The 22,294-nt window shown below is 45.0% G+C and overlaps 1 protein-coding gene across 2 annotated transcripts; it reads left to right on the top strand.

The window, feature by feature from the left end:
* Positions 1–1,017: 1,017 nt before the first annotated feature.
* PLIN1 (perilipin 1) lies at positions 1,018–22,294 on the top strand. 2 transcript variants are annotated; one of them, XM_083475351.1, is made up of 9 exons: positions 1,035–1,207; positions 2,181–2,244; positions 5,096–5,300; positions 6,452–6,534; positions 7,806–8,058; positions 11,603–11,757; positions 15,583–15,726; positions 19,452–19,697; positions 21,766–22,294. In XM_083475351.1, exons 2-9 carry the CDS (start codon positions 2,200–2,202, stop codon positions 22,168–22,170), a joined length of 1,536 nt encoding a protein of 511 aa, XP_083331477.1. In that variant the 5' UTR covers positions 1,035–1,207; positions 2,181–2,199; the 3' UTR covers positions 22,171–22,294. The 2 variants fall into 2 exon arrangements, with proteins under 2 accessions (XP_083331478.1, XP_083331477.1); XM_083475352.1 differs by lacking the exon at positions 19,452–19,697 and having other exon boundaries at positions 1,018–1,207.

Below are 22,294 nucleotides of genomic sequence, written 5' to 3'. Positions count from 1 at the left end.
GACTTCCATTTCATGCGGCTCAATGTGGTGCCTTCCATGGTTCCAGTAGTAGATAGGTAGCCGTGTTGGTCTGCCATAGTCAAAATAAAAAAATTCCTTCCAGTAGCACCTTAAAGACCAACTAAGTTAGTTCTTGGTATGAGCTTTCGTGTGCATGCACACTTCTTCAGATACCACGTGTATGCACACGAAAGCTCATACCAAGAACTAACTTAGTTGGTCTTTAAGGTGCTACTGGAAGGAATTTTTTTATTTTGACTATGGCAGACCAACACGGCTACCTATCTACTACTACTATTATTATTATTATTATTATTATTATTATTATTATTATTATTATTATTATTATTATTATTATTATTTCCAGTGCCTATACTATAGAGACATTCATATTAGCCTCATCTCCCAACTACTCCATAAGTACTCCCATCATCCCTAGCTAACAGGACCAGTGGTCAGGGATCATGGAAATTGTAGTCCCAAAACATCTGGAGGGCCGAGTTTGCCTATGCTTGGTTTGGACGAATCCCCAGCAGGGCTGGCAGCACAACAGCAAGAGCAGGGCTCAGATCCGCCGCCTGAAGCAAATGGCTTCACCTTGCCTTATGCACGGACCACCCCTGTGCTCAACAGCAACAATATAATTCAGCTCTTACTACTCCTACGTATATTCATAATCACACTGTCAGCCATTGATATATTACAAGGCACAATCAGAATGCAATTTGAGCTTCAGGTGCTTATGGAATGTAACCAAAAATGTACACATTAACTTGAGCACTTTTTAAGCAAGGAAGCCAGAGACAGAAAGATATCCCAGAAGAGGAACTGGCAGTGCATCCCCTGAAAGCACCTGATTTTTTTTTAAAAAAAGGTTTAGGTGCTTTCTGAAGATCTGGAGACTCTGACCCAAGGGGATATAATTTGTCCCTTTGGATGTGTGATTTGCTTCTTGCATATTTGGCCATTTGAAGATCACAGTTGGGCAATGTTTCGGGCATCCGTCTGAGTTTTACAGAATCCAAGGAAGCTCTTTTGCCCAATTTCCACAGCAGCTTGGCAAGACCCCTGACCCTATTAGCTGGAAGGTGGGGCTTGCTTGCGTTACTGTCTGGGGCAAGACTTGCCTCTGTCAGAGTTGAGACAGCACTGCTGCATGTTCTCCACTTCTGGCACCTTGCTAAAGGCGGTTTGACTTGTGAAGCCGGTGAGTACCGTTCTAATTTAGTTATTGCAAAAAGACACCTATATAGAGGAGATGCTGATATATGTGACTTCTGGAGACTCTTTCCTGGAGCAATGTAGATTAAGGCTGCAATCTTTTCAGGCTCCCCAGAGGCATTTGGTGGTCCACTATGAAAACCGGATACTGGACCATATGTGGCTGTGGTCTGATCCAGCAGAATTGTCTTACTTTCTTATGCTCAGATGCATCTTTTTATTTAGATATTCCACTAAAAAAAAAAAAAAAAAGATGTCTGAGAACTTAGCCTGTCACAAATTCAGCACTGAGTGGTTAAAAAAAGAAAAGAAAGGTAAAATGTTGATTGTACCAAAATTCAGGAAGGAAGCAAAAATTGTGAGCAGGAATGGGTGAGAATTTTTTATTCGCTTTGCATTGCATTTCACTTACTGAAATAACATGCAAAACGAAACACAGCTTTCCTTCAGCGTTCTCACTGCTCTGTATTTTGCAGTGCAAGTAATGGGTGCAAAAAAATATATCTATTAAGACAGAATTAAAATGCATGTATTTTGTAATTGTTGTTATATACTGGAAATCAATAAAGCTATATTTATTTATTTTTAAAAAGAAAGAAAGAAAGAAACCTGTCCCTCCCCAAGGGCTGCTTTTGATTCTATTAACAGGGAATAACTGCGACTTTAAATTTCTTAATGCATATGTAATGTGTACTTGAGAGCATGAGAAAAAAATAAACTGTGTTTCCCACATTGTGTGAGGGATAATTGCACGTTTATTGCATGTGTAATTATATGTAAAGATCCCCAAGACAGCTGTTTTCCTCACTGAGTCCTGGCACCCAAAGCCGCTTTTCCTGTGTCAGGGTTGAAGTTCCAGGATTGTACAAGCTTAGACTCTTCTGAGGGCTTCCGAAGAAACCACACGGGAAGAATCTCTTGCCTTTGCGCTGTGGATTAATTTGTTCTTTGCACTTTAGTTTACAGGCTAATGCAAGGATGGCAGCCAAAAGCAAGCAGCTAATGCAGAACGGAACCCCTAAGGTAAGTGCGTGGGCAGAAATCAAGACGGAGAAACTTGTTCCCTAAAGAGAGAGGATTTATGACGGCTCAGTGCATTTTGAAACACAGCCTCCTTCAGAAGCAACCTTGAACTTTCCAAGTCTGCAGAATGATTGAAGCAGCTTGCACAAATGTTGCTGCTGGCCTGACAAAGCTCCAGTCACTTGTGGGACAATTGTTGTTCCTAAACTGCCCTCAGACGCAGGTGGCGCTGTGGGTTAAACCACAGAGCCTAGGACTTGCCGATCAGAAGGTCGGCGGTTTGAATCCCACCAATGGGGTGAGCTCCCGTTGCTCGGTCCCTGCTCCTGCCAACCTAGCAGTTTGAAAGCATGTCAAAGTGCAAGTAGATAAATAGGTACCACTCCAGCGGGAAGGTATACAGCATTTCCGTGCCCTGCTCTGGTTTGCCAGAAGCAGCTTAGTCATGCTGGCCACATTACCTGGAAGCTGTACGCCGGCTCCCTCGGCCAATAAAGGGAGATGAGCACCGCAACCCCAGAGTCGGTCACGACTGGACCTAATGGTCCCTTTACCTTTTAAACTGAGGCATCTGATCGAGACCTGTATTTTAAAAAGAGCTTTAAAAATATATTTGTAAATGTTTGTATCTCTCATGCCAGGCAGAAACCAGCTGGCTAAGTGTTTTGGCAGATGTTCATCTTCCTAAACAGGGCCCCTCTGATCTATAGCAGTACTTCAGGGTTGTAAAAGGAAATTACAGGCTGGGAGCAAAAGGTCACACTGACCATACAAATTACAGAATACAATCAAGCTGCAAAAAACACTAATTAAGAGTTGGTAAATAGTAAGTTTTATTGTTTAACAGAAGACTCGAGCCATATTTTCATAAGGTTAAAGGGCAAGAGCTAATAGGAACAGCAGCTGGCTAGGAAAAAGAGTTGTAAACTAAAAAGGCTGCTTTCGAAGCTGTTTTACTGAGTCCTTTTTACTTTGAAACTGTTCCTTTTCTTCTAAAAATCTATCTATGTTATGTATTAAATATATTGGCTTAAATGTAATTATGCAAAGGATCTAGAAAGTAAGAAATGTTAGATTCTTATGTTAGATTCTTATTTCATTGATGGTGTGTGAGAAGGTGAACCCAAGATCTCTGTTTAAGATAAAATTTAATTAGCCATCTGTTTTGGAGTGAATAGGGCAATAGGGCAAAAGGTGATCTGGTAATTAAGGTGCCTGGTCGAGGCAAATGTAAGATATATGGCTACTTGTCTGCCATTTATGGATAGAAGGAAATATAGCTCTTTGTCTCCCATAAAAGGTACCGTATTTTTCGCCCTATAGGACGCACTTTTTCCCCTCCAAAAATGAAGGGGAAATCTGGGTGCGTCCTATGGGGCGAATGCAGGCTTTTGCTGAAGCTTGGAGAGCGAGAGGGGTCGGTGCGCACCGACCCCTCTCGCCCTCCAGGCTTCAGGAAGACATCCGCAGCCTGGGGAGATCCCGCAGGGCTGTCTAGGCTGCGGATAGCAGCCTGCTTCCTGGAGCGTCGGGCGCCCTGAAAGCAGAGTACCCGGCGCTTCGGGAACACATCCACAGCCTAGGCAGCCTTGCGGGAGGTCCCGCAGGGATGTCTAGGCTGTGGATAGCAGCCTGCCGCCTGGCGCGAGGGGCACCCTGAAGCAGAGCGCCCCCCGCGCCGGGCAGACATCCGCAGCGTGGGGAGCCTTGTAGGAGTTCCCCGCAGGGCTCCCCACGCTGCGGATAGCAGCCTGCCGCCCGGTGGGCGGAGCGCCCTGAAGCAGAGCGCCCCCCGCGCCGGGCAGACATCGGCCAGCCCCACAAGCTCGGGGGACAGCAGGGAGGCAGAGCGCTGCCATCCCGCTGTTCCTCGACCTGGTTTGGTTTCCCCAACCTGCTTTGGGGGGGGGGAAATAAAGGGGGGGGAATTTCCTTTATTTCCCCCCCAAAAAACTAGGTGCGTCCTATGGGACGGAGCGTCCTATGGGATGAAAAATACGGTAATAGGAAATGGGTGTATCTTTTATGATTGGTTCTAGCAAACAGCCAATAGGAATTTCAACCAGGCTGATTGGACAGAGGCAGCCAAAGGAGGAGCAAGGGGGCTGGGCTGAGGAAATATAAGTACTGGCCATCAGGGCTGGAGTGGGCAGAGCTTTGGTAACCATATACCACTGTGTCTCATTTATTTGTCTGACAAATAAATTATTATTTTAATTTCTCTATTGCTGCGTTGAATATTTCATTCCAGCTAAGCATTAACCACAAGCAGGGTGCTACAAAACTGCCCTCAACCTTCTACATCCATCCATTCATTCATTCATTCATTCATTGTGTTTACCATATTGGCCCAAATATAAGCTGCACCCGAATATAAGCCACAAATTGGGGGAGGGGAGAGAGAAAAAAGGAAAAATACCCGAATATAAGCCGCTTTTTTCCTCGCTGCTCCTGGCTGCATACTTGGGGGGGGGGGAGCCACGCTGTGTTGCCGGCGGCCTTTCCCCTTCCTCGCTCTCTCCCTTTCCGGCCTTGGGGGAAAGGATGGGGGACTACGCATGGGGCGGGCGACACTTTGCTGAGCTCCTGGCGCTGTTTGCCCAGCGCTCCTGGATGCATACCGCAAGGTCGCAAATATAGGCCACACTTTAACTTTTCACGGTTGGAATTTGGGGAGGAATGAGGCTTATATTCAGTCCAATACTCTATTTACTGCCTTTTCTCCAATGAACTCAAGGCAGCGTATATGACTGCTTCACAACAACCCTGCGAGGTAGGCCAGGGTGAGTGTGTGAGGAATTGAACCTGGAAGCCTTCCCAGTCTTAGTCCCTTACCTTCCTTCCCCAGCAGGGAAATGATAACGCATTGCAGAGGGTCTTGCACCTACCGGTGGTCAATTCAGCATGCAGCAACCTCCAGAAGGCATATTCCGTCACCAAAGAAGTTCATCCCCTCATGGCATCCGTGTGTGGGGCTTACGAGCGAGGCCTCCAGAATGCCAGCTCCATAGCTGCATCGAGCGTGAAGCCTATGGTGAAGAAGCTGGAACCTCAATGTAAGTCAAGAGTGGGGGGATCTCTGGCCTGGGGGGCAAATGTGGCCCCCCAGGCATCTTTATCTGACCCCTGGAACTCTCCCTCAGCCACACCCCCAGCTTTGCACCCTGATGCTTCTTGCCTGGCTGTAATTTGGCCTTGAACCTTTCTAACACCTCTTGCTTGGTTGGGTAGAGGATGGAGAGGAGTGTATGATTGGGAGTAGAAACTAGCCCTACTGTACAAAGGGGGAAGGGACGCAGGTGGCGCTGTGGGTTAAACCACAGAGCCTAGGACTTGCCGATCAGAAGGTCGGTGGTTCGAATCCCCGCGACGGGGTGAGCTCCCGTTGCTCGGTCCCTGCTCCTGCCAACCTAGCAGTTCAAAAGCACGTCAAAGTGCAAGTAAATAGGTATCGCTCTGGCAGGAAGGTAAACGGCATTTCTGTGCGCTGCTCTGGTTCTCCAGAAGCGGCTTAGTCATGCTGGCCACATGACCTGGAAGCTGTATGCCGGCTCCCTCGGCCAATAAAGCGAGATGAGCGCCGCAACCCCAGAGTTGGCCACGACTGGACCTAATGGTCCCCTTTACCTTTATGAGATATAGCAATTATACCCAGGCACCCGGGTCAAACAAAAGCCTCCTGTTCACAGTATGCAACAGACCCTCCAAGTGTTCCTATTTTCTCCCGGTTTCTGATTTGATCCCAGAATGTCCCAGGTTTTCTTAGGATGTCTCTATTTTCATTGGAGAAATGTTGGAGGGTATGGAGTTATTCAACTCCCAAGCCATCTCAAGACAATCCTGTATACGGAAGGTGTTTTTAAATGTTTAATGTTTTATTATGTTTTTATATGTGTTGGAAGCTGCCCAGAGTGGCTGGGGCAACCCAGTCAGATGTGTGGGGTAGAAACAGTAAAATTATCTTTATGGAATAGGATGTCCCCATTTTCATTGGAGAAATGTTGGAGGGTATGACGCAGAGATGGAGAATTTGGATGTTGGACTTGGAATTTGGCTTGTTTGGAAATCGTTAAGTGTGTGTTGTGCATGGACTGATTGAATCAACCAATTTACAGCTTGCTCCTTCTCCCTGGAGCAATTTACAGCTTGCTCCTTCTCCCTCCCTCGCCCTAGAACCGTGTTAGTATCTGTATCCTCTTTGATTCAGTTGCAGCAGCCAACATCCTGACTTGTCGAGGTCTGGACCATTTGGAGCAGAAGATTCCTGCCCTCAACCAGCCAGTGGAGAAAGTAAGTTATGAGACTGCTTTGCTGGATGAACCCTGAAGTCTAGGTAAAAATGTAGAAAGCCAGCTCATGTAAATGTGGTTAAGATGCACCTCTTTGCCCAGCCTTTGACAGTTAAGATATTTTGTTATGCAGGACCCACTTCTTCTTTTGCCAAATAGTTTTTATTCATTCTCCAGATTATAACCAATCAATAGCATTTACATCAAATTTACTACATTTTTTTTCAAATAAGATGACTTCCCATTCTTCTTCCCGTTCTACTTCCCCCTATTTACTGCTTTTTCCCCATTTTTTATTTGTTCGTTTGCTTATACTTTTCAAGTTTATACATTTCATTAATTTTATACATGCCACTAACTTTACAATCATTTTGACATTTCAAAACTTCCTTCCCCCTCTTTCTGCAGTTCCTTAAATTTGTTTTTAATACCTTCTGCATATCCAAATTAACTTGATTTACTCATTTATTCATCTTCTTTAAATATATACTCTTATAAAACTGCAGGTTATTACAATAATCCTTCCAGTTTTTTTATCTGTTTATAATTTATCTGTAAATATTCAATAAACAATTTCCATTCTTTTGTAAATTAAATAAATAAATTGTTATCTTGATTTCTTCTGATTCCGGTAAGTTTTGCCATTTCTGCATATTCCATATGTTTTTGTATCCATTCTTCCTTTGCTGGGACTACTGCTTCTTTCCATCTGGGGGCAAGAAACATTCTTGCCACTGTAATTGCGTACATGAATAAGTTTCTATACATTTTAGGTAGTTCTGTCCCTATAATTTCCTATTTACTGCTTTATATTCCAATTCACATTTCAACCCTTATATCTAATCTTGAACTTCACATCTTCCAATTTAATTCTTTCTCCTTCTCCCTCAGCTGTCTAGTTTTCAATTCCTGCCCGTATACTTAGCAGTATCTGATACAGCAAAAGCAAAAACAAATGTGGTCTCCCAGTTCCTTGCCTCTCCCCCTTAAATCCTTACTTGTTGTTTCTGTACTAATTCTTTCTTTGTTTTCATCTTGCATGTGTGTAGATCTGGGACACACTTCTTCAGTTGAATCTATTCTGTTGTGTTTCGGCCATTATAAGAGTTCTGTGTTTTACCTTTATAACTGTAATAGTTTTATTTGATTTCATGACAGTATACATTATGTTGTTGTAACCTGCCCTGAAACATTATAGTGACAGACAGGTAAGCACCCTTTTAAAAAAAGTAAAATAACAATCTTCTTCTCTGTTATCTCCTTCTGCTTTAGGTTACATCTGATCTAAAGGACTCCATCGTAACTTACATGCAAAGTGCTATGCGCTCAGTTATGCACACCTTGGACCGAGTCATGGGACTGGGTGTCAAAAGCTGCAAGCAGCCCAAGGGTAGCTTGAGGGACGCAGCAGAGTATGCCAGGACCAGTCGAGTGAGCCAGCTGGCTGAAGCTGGAGTAGACGCAGCCATTGGCAAACTGGAGAAGCTGGTGGACATCTTCCTACCAAAAACTGAGCATGAGTCAGGTTAGTTAGTACAGGGACAGACTTTGGTAATCTTTCGTAATATGGCGCCCTGTGCCAGGCCAAAATTTGAGATCTTCTCAATTAGAGATCTTCTCAGTCTTGTAAACCCGTCGGCTTGACGCCCTGTGTGGGGAAACTGTCTGCACCACTCTAAATTCAGCGTTGCTTAGTACCATTACAGTGGTACCTCGGGTTAAGTACTTAATTTGTTCCGGAGGTCTGTTCTTAACCTGAAACCATTCTTAACCTGAGGTACCACTTTAGTTAATGGGGCCTCTGCTGCCACTGCGTGTGATTTCTGTTCTCATCCTGAGGTAAAGTTCTTAACCCGAGGTACTACTTCTGGGTTAGCGGAGTCTGTAACCTGAGGTGTTTGTAACCTGAGGTACCACTGTACCTGATTTTGTGGGTGGGTCATAGGGTTGCCCTATTTTGAAGAGCAAAAAAGAGGACGCGTTTGCCAACTTCTACTTTTAACTATGGATCATTAGGATGATTCTCATTTTACATGCCCCCGAAAAAGACGACGCGTCCTAGAAAAAAGAGGACATATGGCAACCCTAGCTGGTGTTAGGTCGTGGATATGCCAAAAGAGAACAAAGCAGCCCCAGTGTTGCAAAAACAGAGGTGGTGGATTTGTGGTGGATTATCCACCCATCTTCCCCATGTTAAAGGTAAAGGGACCCCTGACCATTAGGTCCAGTTGTGACCGACTCTGGGGTTGCGGTGCTCATCTCGCTTTATTGGCCAAGGGAGCCGGCGTATAGCTTCCAGGTCATGTGGCCAGCATGACTAAGCTGCTTCTAGTGAACCAGGGCACCGCATGGAAATGTCGTTTACCTTCCCGCTGGAGCGGTACCTACTTATCTACTTGCACTTTGACGTGCTTTCAAACTGCTAGGTTGGCAGGAGCAGGGACCGAGCAACGGGAGCTCACCCCGTCGTGGGGATTCGAACCGCTGACCTTCTGATCAGCAAGTCCTAGGTTCCGTGGTTTAACCCACAGCGCCACCTGCGTCCCCATTGTTGCCAATCCCCAAATAGAAACAAAGAAAACTGCTTTCTACTGTTTAGAAAGTCCACCTAGCTTGCAACGACTTTCACTAGGGGTTCAGGCAGGGCTGTCTCCCAGGCCTACCTGTAGATGTCAGGGATTGAACCGGAGACCTTCTGCATGCAAAGCAGATGCTCTTATCACTGGGCTACATCCCTTTCCTACTACGTATCGCATATGGGAATTCAGTAATTTCCACAAGGTGGCACTGGAGATGCTTCTGTTTCCAGTACTCGGGGTACTTCATGGAACTATTTGGATTCAAACCACAGTTTATTATTTCTTTTTAACAGAAACTCATACTGCAAATTGCTTAACATGTCCCATCTGAAATTAATAAAAAGAACTGAGGTAAAATGGCCATTCAGACAGAGTATTATTAGCTGAAATTACATGCACCAGTTTTTTCTGCTTAGCAGCAAGTCATTAGGTAAAGGTAAAGGGTTAAACCCTCAAACTAATTAAAAACTAGGAGTTGTGTCCAATATTATCACTTGGATGATGTAAAGGTCTTTGATTCTAGTGCAGGGGTCTGCAACCTTTAAGACAAAAAGAGCCACTTGGACCCGTTTCCGAAGAAAAAACAACAACTGGGAGCCGCAAAACCATTGCGACATTTAAAACAAATATATCTCCGGAGCCACGATCTGACAGCGGGCGGGAAGGTGACGTTGGGACGGTGCGTGACTAACGCATGCACCGCCCCCATGCGACGTCACAGCCAGTACAGCGCCCGCCACAGTGAGGAGTGTCGGGGTGCACAATGCGCCTCCTCCCCTCGCTAGTATCCGCCCCAGAGCCGCAGCAAAGATGTAAAAGAGCCACATGCGGCTCCAGAGCCGCGGGTTGCAGACCCCTGTTCTAGTGGAACCTCCTATCAGCAGAATGGGGAAGGCAGGCAATGTTTGCATATTCACTCTCCCCTCTGCACCCCCACTTTACCCCCCTTTCCTCCAACCTGCTCCAGAGAGGGGGAGTTTACCCTTCAGGGCATCATGGGAGTTGGCATAGGGCTGTAGAGGGGAGGGTGAATCTGGAAAAATAGCCGCCATCCCTGTTCCACTGATGGGAACCTCCACAGAAACAATGGAACCTTTCTTCCAGTACAAGGACATCATTGGTTTCAAGACAATCCCTTATAACTGGACACCAAAAAAGACATTCATGATTAACCAGCAGCATATGATCTAAATTATTTTTAACATGAGTTGTTTTTAAAACTGTGGGTGACGGTAAGGATGCGGGATAAATTTGATTCCGTTCACATTTAATGGTGAACCTACCTAATTCACAGTTTCTGAAACAAGGCTCTGGTGCTCTGCCACAACAAATACACTTTTGACAACATCTACAACAGACTTTTTGCAGTAAGGAAAGTGACTGGGAAATGCAAAAAAAGAAGAAGTGTGAGATAAACAATCGATTGAGAGAAAGATGTAGAACTTCCAAGCAAACAAATAAAGATGGATGCTCAGTAAAGGATGGACATATTCTAACCTCTATGGAACTTTGTGCAAAAAACAGATTGTCCAAAGGGAGCTAGAGGGAATGAGAGTGTACGCCCTATGCCAGTTTTTATGTGAACTGCCCTAAAAAGCTGGGGGAATTAATGAATGGGCAAGATTATGCAGATGTCATTCAACCTTATGCATGTCTAGCTAGAAGTCAATTCTTTCAAGTTCAATAGGACTTATTCCCAAGAAAGCATGTGTAGGATTGCAGCCTAAAATTTCTTTAACCTTACTTTAAAACTGTCACCTTTGACAGCTATTGTGGAAGTGTAAGGTGTAGCTTATACTCACACCAAACTGTCTTGCCATTCTATTTAATTTTTGAGAAAGCAGGCCTCAGTCTGCTACTTGAAAGAAAATTGAAGCAGAAAGAGGAGAGATTATCTTACTTATATTTATAAAGATGGAACTAAAAAGAGAATGTGGGTTTTTTAGTCATCAGCTGCCTATAACCTGGCCTGTTTATTAGTAGGTAAAGGTAAAGGACCCCTGGATGGTTAAGTCCAGTCAAAGGTGACTATGGGGTTGTGGCGCTCATCTCGCTTTCAGGCAGAGGGAGCTGGTGTTTGTCCACAGACAGCTTTCTGGGTCATGTGGTCAGCAGGACTAAACCACTTCTGGCACAACGGGACACCATGACCGAAGCCAGAGCACACAGAAATGCCGTTTACCTTCCTGCTGCAGCAGTACCTATTTATCTACTTGCACTGGTGTGCTTTTGAACTGCTAGTTTGGCAGGAGCTGAGACAGAGCATCGGGAGCTCACCCCGTCTTGGGGTTTCAAACCGCCAACCTTCTGATCGGCAAGCCCAAGGGGCTCGATGGTTTAGACCACAGCGCCACCTGGGTTCCTGTTTATTAGTAGGGATGCTCTGATGTCTTAGAAAGTGCAGAGGCATTTAACCTCTTTGTCTAATATCGCTGGTCTTGCTCCTTGATTGCATGTATATTCTCATCTCCCCACATTTTTCTTCTCTAGTGCACAAGCCTCCGGTCAGGTGTGAGTTGAGCACCTTTGGGAGGATAAGATCTTTAGCTGTTACTGCTTTCCACCGTGCATACAAAAAGACCACCCAAAACATCCAGCACGTAAGAGAAAAAGGGCAGGATTTGGCAACGTGGATCCCAGGTCTGGTAAGTGTCTCTGCCTGGAATTCCCTTGGCTAAAATGAGCGTGGTTGTTGTACCAAGTGTTGGATTAGCACGTAAAAGTTTAATTTAGGGCTTAGCATGTAATGGTTTAATTTAGGGCTTAACTACACATTCATTTTCTATTTTAAGCATCACTCATAATAACTTTCCCCATGGCTCCCACTGTTCTAGGACCGTTTGAATTCCCTGCCCAAAATTAAATGAGCCATCGTCAGGACGCAGTCGTAAAAATCATAACGCCTTTGTTTCTTTAGACCATATTTCCTTCTCGATTCTTAATGCTGTCACTGTTCTCATGAGGACTGGAAAAATAAAAATAAAGTAAACAAACAAGAAGTAAACAGAAATGAAGCTCATCTGGTACATGTTAACCGTGTAACTTTAAGAAAGAACCAAAACACTCAGAACTACTACTTCTTCTTCTTCTTCTTCTTCTTCTTCTTCTTCTTCTTCTTCTTCTTCTTCTTCTTCTTCTTCTTCTTCTTCTTCTTCTTCATTTACTGCTCCTCATCCTCCTAGTATCACAGGATGGTTTACAATATAAGAATACAATAATATGCAACATAATAACAAACAAACAAAATAACCCATCCACACACAGTTCAAAAGACCATAGTTTGGTCCTTGGTCTCTTTTGAAGATGCTTTCTGGCAAGAGTGACATCAGGAGATTCCGAGGGCCTGGGGACCCTGGACCTTAGGTTCTCCACCCTTGCTCTAACCATTGCACTACACTATTGGCCTGCATAGAGAAATAATTTGACCTACATTCCTAAGTCAGCCAATTCCTAACTTTTCCTAATTTATTTTTAGGATTATATAATAGTTTCCTGTGTTTCCTTTTAGTGTGGGGTTCCGATCTCTAGTAAAGACTTTATCTCTGGGCACTAGGTTCACAAATGAAGATGAAAAGGCTGGTTTATTTTTAACTGGCTCTGTATTGATTCATGACTTTGATTAACATCCTTCCTAAAGCCATGAACTCTCCCTCATGGAGTCATGGGAGCATGGGTTTTGAACAGGAGGAGGAAGACACACAAATTATCCCCCTTGGTACCTCCTTTCCAACATCCTGTTGAGTTTGTGCCTGGGAACCATCACATAGCTACTTCCCCTCCCAAGGTCTTCTCCCCCCCCATGTATATCTCCCAAGGATTGGGTCCTCCTGGCTCCAGTCCAAATACAGAGAGATGTGTTGGGTACCCAAGATTAAGTAGAACATGTTGTGGTTCCCTTGAGCTGGGATTTGCATGTGCAGCTTCTGGAGGAAGCTACCAAGCACTCTTAAGAGTGTTTTCACTCTTGAGAGCTTGTGTGGTGTAGTAGTTTAGAGTGATGGACTAGGACTGCAGGGAGGGAAACCCGGGTTCAATTTGCCCCTCTGCCACACTCAGTTGATGGGCTTAGGCAGTGGTTTTTTTCTTTCTTCTAAAAAAAAAATAGTAAAGGTAAAGGGACCCCTGACCATTAGGTCCAGTCGTAACCGACTCTGGGGTTGTGGCGCTCATCTCGCTTTATTGGCCGAGGGAGCCAGCGTACATGTGGCCAGCATGACTAAGCCGCTTCTGGCGAACCAGAGCAGCGCACGGAAAAGCCGTTTACCTTCCCGCGGGAGCGGTACCTATTTATCTACTTGCACTTTGATGTGCTTTCAAACTGCTAGGTTGGCAGGAGCAGGGACCGAGCAATGGGAGCTCACCCCGTCATGGGGATTCAAACCACTGACCTTCTGATCGGCAAGTCCTAGGCTCTGTGGTTTAACCCACAGCACCACCCACGTTTAGGGGTACTCTAGTTTTGACTCAAGAAAACCACCATTTTATAGTTCAGATCAGGGAAAATGGACAAAAGTACGAAGAACATGTGTTACCTCTTATTGCACAGCTGACAGCTCACAGTAACTTCCACATTGGCATGAGGTTGTGTGCACTAACATCTTCCCGATTCCTCTGCTTGCTGTTGGTGTCTGTCGCCAGATGTCGTCCTTTCAAAAACCATGAATTTACATACACTTGAAGGCTCAAAGGAGGGCCTACCAGTTTTATAAACATTAAGTTGGCTACAGGGTTTAAATGCAATGAAGCTCTTGTTGGAGTCAGTATTAAATTCATCTGAGAGAAGCCATGTTCACACTCACTTGTTGAAATTGGGGTGTTCTTGATTATGTTTAAAAGAGGCAGAAGAGATGATGGAATCTTCTTTTCTGAAAAGTACTCTCAAAAACCCCTGAGGATTTATCTATCAAGAAGTTCAATTCTGTCGCACGAGTTCATTGTTTCTGTTTTGCCAAAGGTTAAAGGCGGATTATCTGGCCAAGTTTTACAATCCAACATGGGGTAGCAATGGAACAGATGATTCACCGTGCTAGAGAAGAAACTAAAATTTTTAACAACTTTAGTTTTTTCTCCCGTTAGATTCACAACATGTTTAGGGGTATGCGTATCCCTGCGTACCCCCCAGGGGGAAAAACCACTGGACTTAGGTCATTTGCTATCTCTTAGCCTAATCTACTTTATAAGGTTGATGAGAAGATAAAGTAGAGCGGCCACATGACCTACTTTACAAAGGAGAATCCGCTGTTTGAAGGTCTGCATGTTATTTAGGCCTTTCTGTTTGAAGGGCTGCCCAAGCCAAGCTGGGTTAAAAGATAAAGAACTCTAAGAAGGGAGAGCAGGAGGGATCTTGAAGTCCACAAAAACATCGGTCACCTGGGCACAAGTTTTCCCCATTAAGGTGAGGTGTATTGTATTCCTACTTAAGATACAGTACTTAACCACCAACCTTTGTACCTGGTGACCTTTTCCTGTAGCATGAGTCATACTGGGAGGTGGGGAAGAACTCCTTTTAGCTGCCCTGGTGGGGTAGCGAAATGCTTAAAAGTGAATAATGTGTAGCAAATTATTTTATTTATGGAAAGTGTTCATTATGAGTACATAAAAGCGTTCAAATATAAAAATAACTCTTTGTATTCAATTTATACATTTCTGACACCAACCATTTACAGACAGTTAAAACACAGAGAGACACCTGAGCTTGATGATGGGGTTCTAGATGCTTGAATGAGGTGTGTTTGCCAGCCAGGGATAGCTCAGTTGGTAGAGCATGAGGCTCTAAGTCTCAGGGTCATGGGTTTGAGTCACACACTGGGCAACTTTCCTTCATTGCAGAGAGTTGGATTAGATGATCCTTGTGGTCCCTTCCAACTCTATGATTCTATGATTTCTACAATACATAGAAATCACTGACCCTGTCAGGGGACTGCCATTGGAACAGGGGAGGGAGGCAGGGGGGGGCTTCCAGTGTGGGAAAAGCCATACTTCCAGTGGAGAAGAGAGGGAAGGGGCCAGCCAAGCGAGGAAAGGGCTCGAGGATGCTGCTGAGAGCCCCAGCGCCTCACCTCGCCATGCTTGCTAGGAGGGATGCACGCCACTTCCGTCACCCAGCTTGCGCAGAGGGGTGAAACGCAAGGAGGGGAGGAGGAGGCTTGGGGTGTCGAAGTTCTTATGTTGGGGGAGAATCCAGAAGGGGCTACTCCCGAATTCTGCAAGTGACGAAGACGGACATGAATTTTGTAGATCTGCACTGTAAATAGTTTTGCACCATAAAACCTGTAAAAGACAGGTCGGAGTCCTGCCTGGTTACTCACGAGCAACCACCATGAGCATCTGACAGACCCTTTGAAATTTATACTTTGATGTGCCCAAATTGACAAAACAATCATTTCTCACCCATGTCCAATTAATTTTAATCCGCATGCCTTCTTTGGGCCTGGAAACGCATGGACTCTTCACCATCTTCTTCTGTGCAGGTTGTCTTGGCCCGACAGAGCTCAAAGAAGGTCCTGAAGATCATCATTGGTGTTCAGAGCACAGAAACCGGCTGGCTAAGCAAGAAGGTTCAGAAGGTGCCAAAGAAAGAGGAGGAAACCAAGAAAGATGACACTGGGAGAAAGGTACAACTTTTGAAATCATTATTCTTGGACTATGTGCGTGGTGCGTGTGTGGAACATAGATCAATGACAGAAACCATCCTTTGCAAGCAGAGGGTCCCAGGTTCAATCCTTGCCATGTCCAGGTAGGCCTATAGGAAACCGCATAGAAAAATGTGTTTAAGATAAATTTGCACTAAAATACTAATGAGATTTCATGGGGATTATTTTTAAGTACAAAATGCTGCAGATATGTGGTGGATTGAATTTAATTTTGGGAAAACGAGAAACTTAAAGAACTGAAATGAACAGATCCTTCCACCCTTATGTAGAATAATTACTCCCCACCAAGACTTTCATCTTGCTTAAAAGAAAACCTCAGGAACAAAGAAGAGTAGTTTTTAGTGTTATGCAAAAGGGGTGCAGCTTTCCAAATCTTTCAAACTCACAGAGAAAACTTAAAATGTGGAGATATATAATACAGCGGTACCTTGGGTTACATACGCTTCAGGTTACATACGCTTCAGGTTACAGACTCCGCTAACCTGGAAGTTGTACCTCAGGTTAAGAACTTTGCTTCAGGATAAAAACAGAAATCGTGCTCCGGCGGCGCAGCAGCAGCAGGAGGCCTCATTAGCTAAAGTGGTGCTTCAGGTTAAGAACAGTTTCAGGTTAAGAACGGACCTCCAGAATGAATTAAGTACCGTATTTTTTGCACCATAACACTCACTTTTTTCCTCCTAGAAAGTAAGGGAAAATGTCTGTGCGTGTTATGGAGCGAATGCCTGCGGGTGGCGGGGGGGATCTGCTGCAGTCGTGAGCAGAGGATCCATGGTTCCCCTTCCTTTCCTCCTCCATGGTTACAAAGCATGGATCCACATGGATCCTCAGGATTTTTGCATTGGGCTACTCCAAACTCACTGTCAGATCACATGTCTGTGGCCACAGCATGAACCACAAAAATCATATATCCACTATTTCGTTTAGAATATTTTTTGTCTTGTTTTCCTCCTCTAAAAACTACGTGTGTGTTATGGTCTGGTGCGTGTTATAGAGTGAAAAATACGGTACTTAACCCAAGGTACCACTGTATCCACCAGAGTTCTGTTCTACACTGGAGAAGCAGAGTTAGCTTTTTAGGAGATTAGCTTTGGCATGTAAATAAATGGTGTTAACCTGTTGAATCCAGCTGTTTTGGGTTTGAGGTAGCCAGGCATTTTGCTTTTTTCCTCCATTGGGTGAAACTGGGGGAGTCAAACTAGAGGCCAAATTTCCACAGGAAATTCATCCTCTATCCAAACAGCCAGGGGAAGGAAATGGCGGGAGCTCTTTCCCAAGGGGACATGGCATTAAAAAGCCAAGCATGGGGTCTTTGATTATATCAAAGATCCTGGAAATTCTGATGTTATTACTATTATGACCTTTGTTCAGTGGTGGGGACTTTCAGGAAAACTTTAAATTTACAATTTTTCCATTGTCCTAAATTAATGGAGTTCTGATTTGACATGTTTACCCAGAGAAAATTGAATGTGCTACTGTGTATTGGGAGCAGAAGGGTTGGGATGTGGGAGAAATGTGAACTTATTTTTGTTAACATTTTAATGAAAAACTACCTAATTCACCCTTCTGCAAACCCAGTGTGTGAGCTGACACACAGTTAAGCTTTTAAATTTGTACTGCTCCTAATTCTGCAATTCAGTTTGCCAACCAACCAATATATACAAAAACGCACATATTGAGCGGAAACATGTGTAAAAATGCATAGGTTAGTGGAAACAGCATACAAGAATGCATCGTAGCAGGAAAAAATGCTTGAAAAAATGTGCATGTTACTCAAAACAGAATTAAGAAATGTGTGGTTCGAATCCCCACGACGGGGTGAGCTCCCGTTGTTTGGTCCCTGCTCCTGCCAACCTAGCAGTTCGAAAGCACGTCAAAGTGCAAGTAGATAAATAGGTACCGCTCTGGCGGGAAGGTAAATGGCATTTCCATGCGCTGCTCTGGTTCGCCAGAAGTGGCTTAGTCATGCTGGCCACATGACCCAGAAGCTGTACGCTGGCTCCCTCGGCCAATAAAGCGAGATGAGCGCCGCAACCCCAGAGTCGGCCATGACTGGACCTAATAGTCAGGGGTCCCTTTACTTTTTTATGTTAAGAGAAATTTGCACTAAAATGCTGGAGCATTTTCAAATTACTGCAGAAACGTGGTAATATTGGGAAAATGTGAAACTGAGAGAAATTGAAATTGTCAGATTCTGTGGGAGAGAAGCCATCAATTCCCCTAAAGCCTGTGAGATCACACCAGCCAGGGCAAAAGATTGGCGAGGGGGATAATTTTCTTTGTTGCACACCCTGACCTGGTTCAGTTTAAAACCTCATTGATACTACAGTGGTACCTCGGGTTACATATGCTTCAGGTTACATACACTTCAGGTTATAGACTCCGCTAACCCAGAAATGGTACCTCGGGTTAAGAACTTTGCTTCAGGATGAGAACAGAAATCGTGCTCCGGCGGCGCAACAGCAGCAGGAGGCCCCATTAGCTAAAGTGGTGCTTCAGGTTAAGAACAGTTTCAGGTTAAGAATGGACCTCTGGAACGAATTAAGTACTTAACCCGAGGTACCACTGTACCTGGGTCCCATTGACACTAGTTTTTCATCCTTCTTGGGGTTACGTCAGGGGTACAGTAGAATTTGGGATCAATCAGATCCAAGATGTTCTCAGATTTACACATGGCCGACCCTGTTTCTGGTCCTATTGCTCCACAACCTAGACCTAATGATGCTTAGCACCCTTAACAAACTACAGTTCCCAGGATTCTATGGGGAACTGGTGACCTGGAAACTACAACTAATCCAGAACGCAGTAGCTAGACTCGTGACTGGGAGTGGTCGCCGAGACCACATAACACCAGTTCTGAAAGACCAACATTGGCTCCCAGTATGTTTCCGAGCACAATTCAAAATGTTGGTGCTGACCTTTAAAGCCCTAAACAGCCTCAGTATACATGAAGGAGCCCTAAAGCCCTAAACGGCCTCAGTATACCTGAAGGAGCGTCTCCATCCCCATAATTCAGCCCGGACACTGAGGTACAGCGCCGAGGGCCTTCTGGCGGTTCCCTCACTGCGAGAAGTGAGATTACAGGGAACCAGGCAGAGGGCCTTCTCAGTAGTGGCGCCTGCCTTGTGGGACGCCCTCCCACCAGGTGTCAAGGAAATAAACAACTATCTGACTTTTAGAAGACATCTGAAGGCAGCCCTGTTTAGGGAAGTTTTTAATGTTTGATGTTTTATCGTGTTTTTAATATTTTGTTTGGAGCCGCCCAGAGTGGTTGGGGAGGCCCGGCCAGATGGGTGGGGTATAAATATATTATTAATATTACTATTAGTAGTACAGTGGTACCTCGGGTTAAGAACTTAATTCGTTCTGGAGGTCCGTTCTTAACCTGAAACTGTTCTTAACCTGAGGTACCACTTTAGCTAATGGGGCCTCCTGCCGCCGCCGTGTGATTTCTGTTCTCATCTTGAAGCACAGTTCTTAACCTGAGGTACTATTTCTGGGTTAGCAGAGTCTGTAAGCTGAAGAGTCTGTAACCTGAAGCATCTGTAACCCAAGGTACCACTGTAGTAGTAGTATTTAAAGTGATATGAAACCACTTCCAATGAATGGTGCAGATGTGGTCACGGGTACTCATATGGGAAAGTCATGCTTGCTCAACCAAGATCCTTGGCTTTATTTTCTCCTTCTAGACAGCAAAGCAAGTTGAGGCACAGAGCTTGGTGGGTAGTGTGTCTCAGAACCTGCAGACGTCGTGCTTCTCCATCGCCTCAAGGGTGAAGGATGCCCCTGTTACTGTCTGGAATGCGGCTGGGCAGCTTCTGCAGGTCTCTCCACAGAGGGCCATGTCTGAGGCAGGGGACAAAGTGGACCTGTTGAAAGAGACCTTTCATAATATCACAAGCAACCTGCTGGGAACATTCTCCTCCTATGTACCTGTAAGTCACATCTCCCTCCTGTAGGATAAGAGGTGGAGTGGTGGGCATATTTGGAGTTTGGATCTGCATAATTGGAGTGGGGTGTGTTGCAGCTTGAATCTTTGTGAACCATTTGCCTATGCACAAACTAGCTTGTCATTTAGAATGGGGAGGGGGAATCTGATTCATTTCACATTTCAAGGTGGACCTACAGTGGTGCCCCGCAAGACGAATGCCTCGCAAGACGGAAAACTCGCTAGACGAAAGAGTTTTCCATTTTGGAGGTGTTTCGCAAAACGAATCTCCTATGGGCTTGCTTCGCAAGACGACAATGTCTTGCGAGTTCCTGCTGGTTTTTTTCCCCTCCCCCCCCTTTTTCTAAGCCGCTAAGCCGCTTATCAGCTGATCCGATCAGCAGATAAGCCGCTAAAAGCCGCTAATAGCGCTAATAGCGCTAATCCGCTAATCCTTCAATGGGCTTGCTTCGCAAGACGAAAAAACCGCTAGATGAAGAGAATCACAGAACGGATTCTTTTCGTCTTGCGAGGCACCACTGTACCTCTAACTGGTATTTTTCCAAAACAATGTGTGAACCAAAACACAACCATCATTTGAAGTTTGCAACCCTCCGAATGTTGCAGTGCAGCTCTACAGCCAGGTAATAGGTAAAAAAATGCAGATAAATGCATCTCTAGCATACAGCAATGACGTATATTATACGTACAAAAACGTATCAGGGGAAATTGCTTTGCCAAAATGTATATGCTAGGCAAAATTGTGTACAAAAAATTGTCTTTGGGGAGACATTTGTGCGAAAATGCTGATGAATTTTCATGAGGACTTCTGTTTGTTAAAAAAATGCAGACTGATGTGGTAACATGGAGAACTGAATTGAAAGAATGAGAAACTGAAATTGACATAGTCACCATTCTCTATCCATCTCTCTCACAAACACACACAGAAACAGATTTGCTGGTTGCCTTAGGTCTTTTCCCTATGTGTCCAGGCCACATGGGAGTAGCTTTCCTGTGATTCTACCCTATGTGGATGTAAATACCACAACCACCTGGATGTAGCTCATTGAATGGGTCTTCCCACGCTGCTGACACACACCCCCCCACACCTTTGGGCCAGGGATATACTGGGTAGAAAGGCACTGCTTATGCAGGTGCAATGGTCATGCGCATACAGCACAATGCCAAAGGTTGAAGACTGTAGGATGTGGCCTATATCTGTGCGGGCTGCTGCCTTTGCAGAGATCTCTAAAGCAGTGGTGTAGAACCTGTAGCCCTACAGATCTTGTTGTACTTCAGCTCCCATCAGCCTCAGCCAGCATGACCAGTGGTCAAGGATGATAGGAGCTGTAGTCCACCAAAATCTGGAGGGCCACACTTCCTCACTCCTGCTCAGATGCCACACCTGTTGTTGGCATCAATAGTGTGCCCCAGTATCTTAAGTGTTGGGAAACTGTGTACGTGCAGCTACTCACACAGAGTCAATTAAGATTTGGCAGACAGCCAGAAGGCAATCTGAAGGAGTAAGTCTGCCTGGTGATAACAGAGACATGGAGACAACTGCCTGGTTGGTCAAGCTCTCTCAAGGGAGTGATAATTAATGGCCTACTAACTGGGAGTTCAGTGTTCAGAGGTTTAGAGTTCTGTTTGTCAGTGTAGGAGTTGTGAGTAGTGTATGAGAGAGGTAGCAAAAGATCTGTGTTCTGTTCTTGTAAATAGTCCACTGTATATAATAAACACCTAACTACAAGTTCCTGGTTCCTGCTTCGTCTATCCTGTCTGCAGACAAGTTGCCAATTGCTTCCGTGGATTCTGCCTGTACTCTGCTAGGTCTGGCTAAGGTCCTGCAACTAGTCAGAGAAGTGGTGAAACACCAATAGGTTTTGCCAATAGTAAGAATGTTTGTGCAAAGTTCTGTCTTAAGTGCTTGAACCCATCCTGCAGAAACCAATCTCCAAAGGTTGAGTTGGGAGGAATTTCCTGAAAAATTATAGGATCTGGGTTTACCCATCCAAAATTCACACCTCTCTCTCTTTCTCTCTTTCCATATGCACTCTCTCCCATCCCTGGTTTAGCTTCCAAAGATCTCGGTGAAACAAGAGGAGACTGCAAGCGTGCCTGTGGCTAATTCTGAGTCAAGTCAAGACCAGGAAGGTACCCAGCCTGTGAGCACAGATGCTGAGGAGGAGAAGAGGGGGCTCGCGTATCAGCTTCTAGGAATTCGGCGGTCTAGCCGAGGTCACCATCCCCTCTCCTTCCTCAATCTGGATGAGCCCCTTCCTCTTCAGCCAGCCCCCTCCCAACATCTGAGCCCAGCCTTTGAAGCTGAGTATGCAGGATCCCGCAGATCTGCCTTCTCCCCTTACAAGGATTGGGCTGGCAGCAGGAGAATGAGCGAAGGGCTGTGCCGCCCCAGTTCGCAGGTTGTGTACACCAGGGCTCATACAAGCCTCCATAGCACCACCTTCAAGAAAGACTAAGCCAATAAGAGGCCCAAACCCTCTGCTTAATAACTTGTTCAGTCTCTTGAGTCTACTGCCCCTGCTGGCTTTGCAAGCTGTATAACATTAGAATATATCAGGTAGAGCCCGACCTCCTCAAAAA

This window comes from Podarcis liolepis, assembly GCF_965112155.1.
Source record: "Podarcis liolepis genome assembly, chromosome: 14".
NCBI classification, from domain to species: domain Eukaryota; kingdom Metazoa; phylum Chordata; class Lepidosauria; order Squamata; family Lacertidae; genus Podarcis; species Podarcis liolepis.
This window is presented reverse-complemented; position numbering and strand designations above follow the sequence as displayed.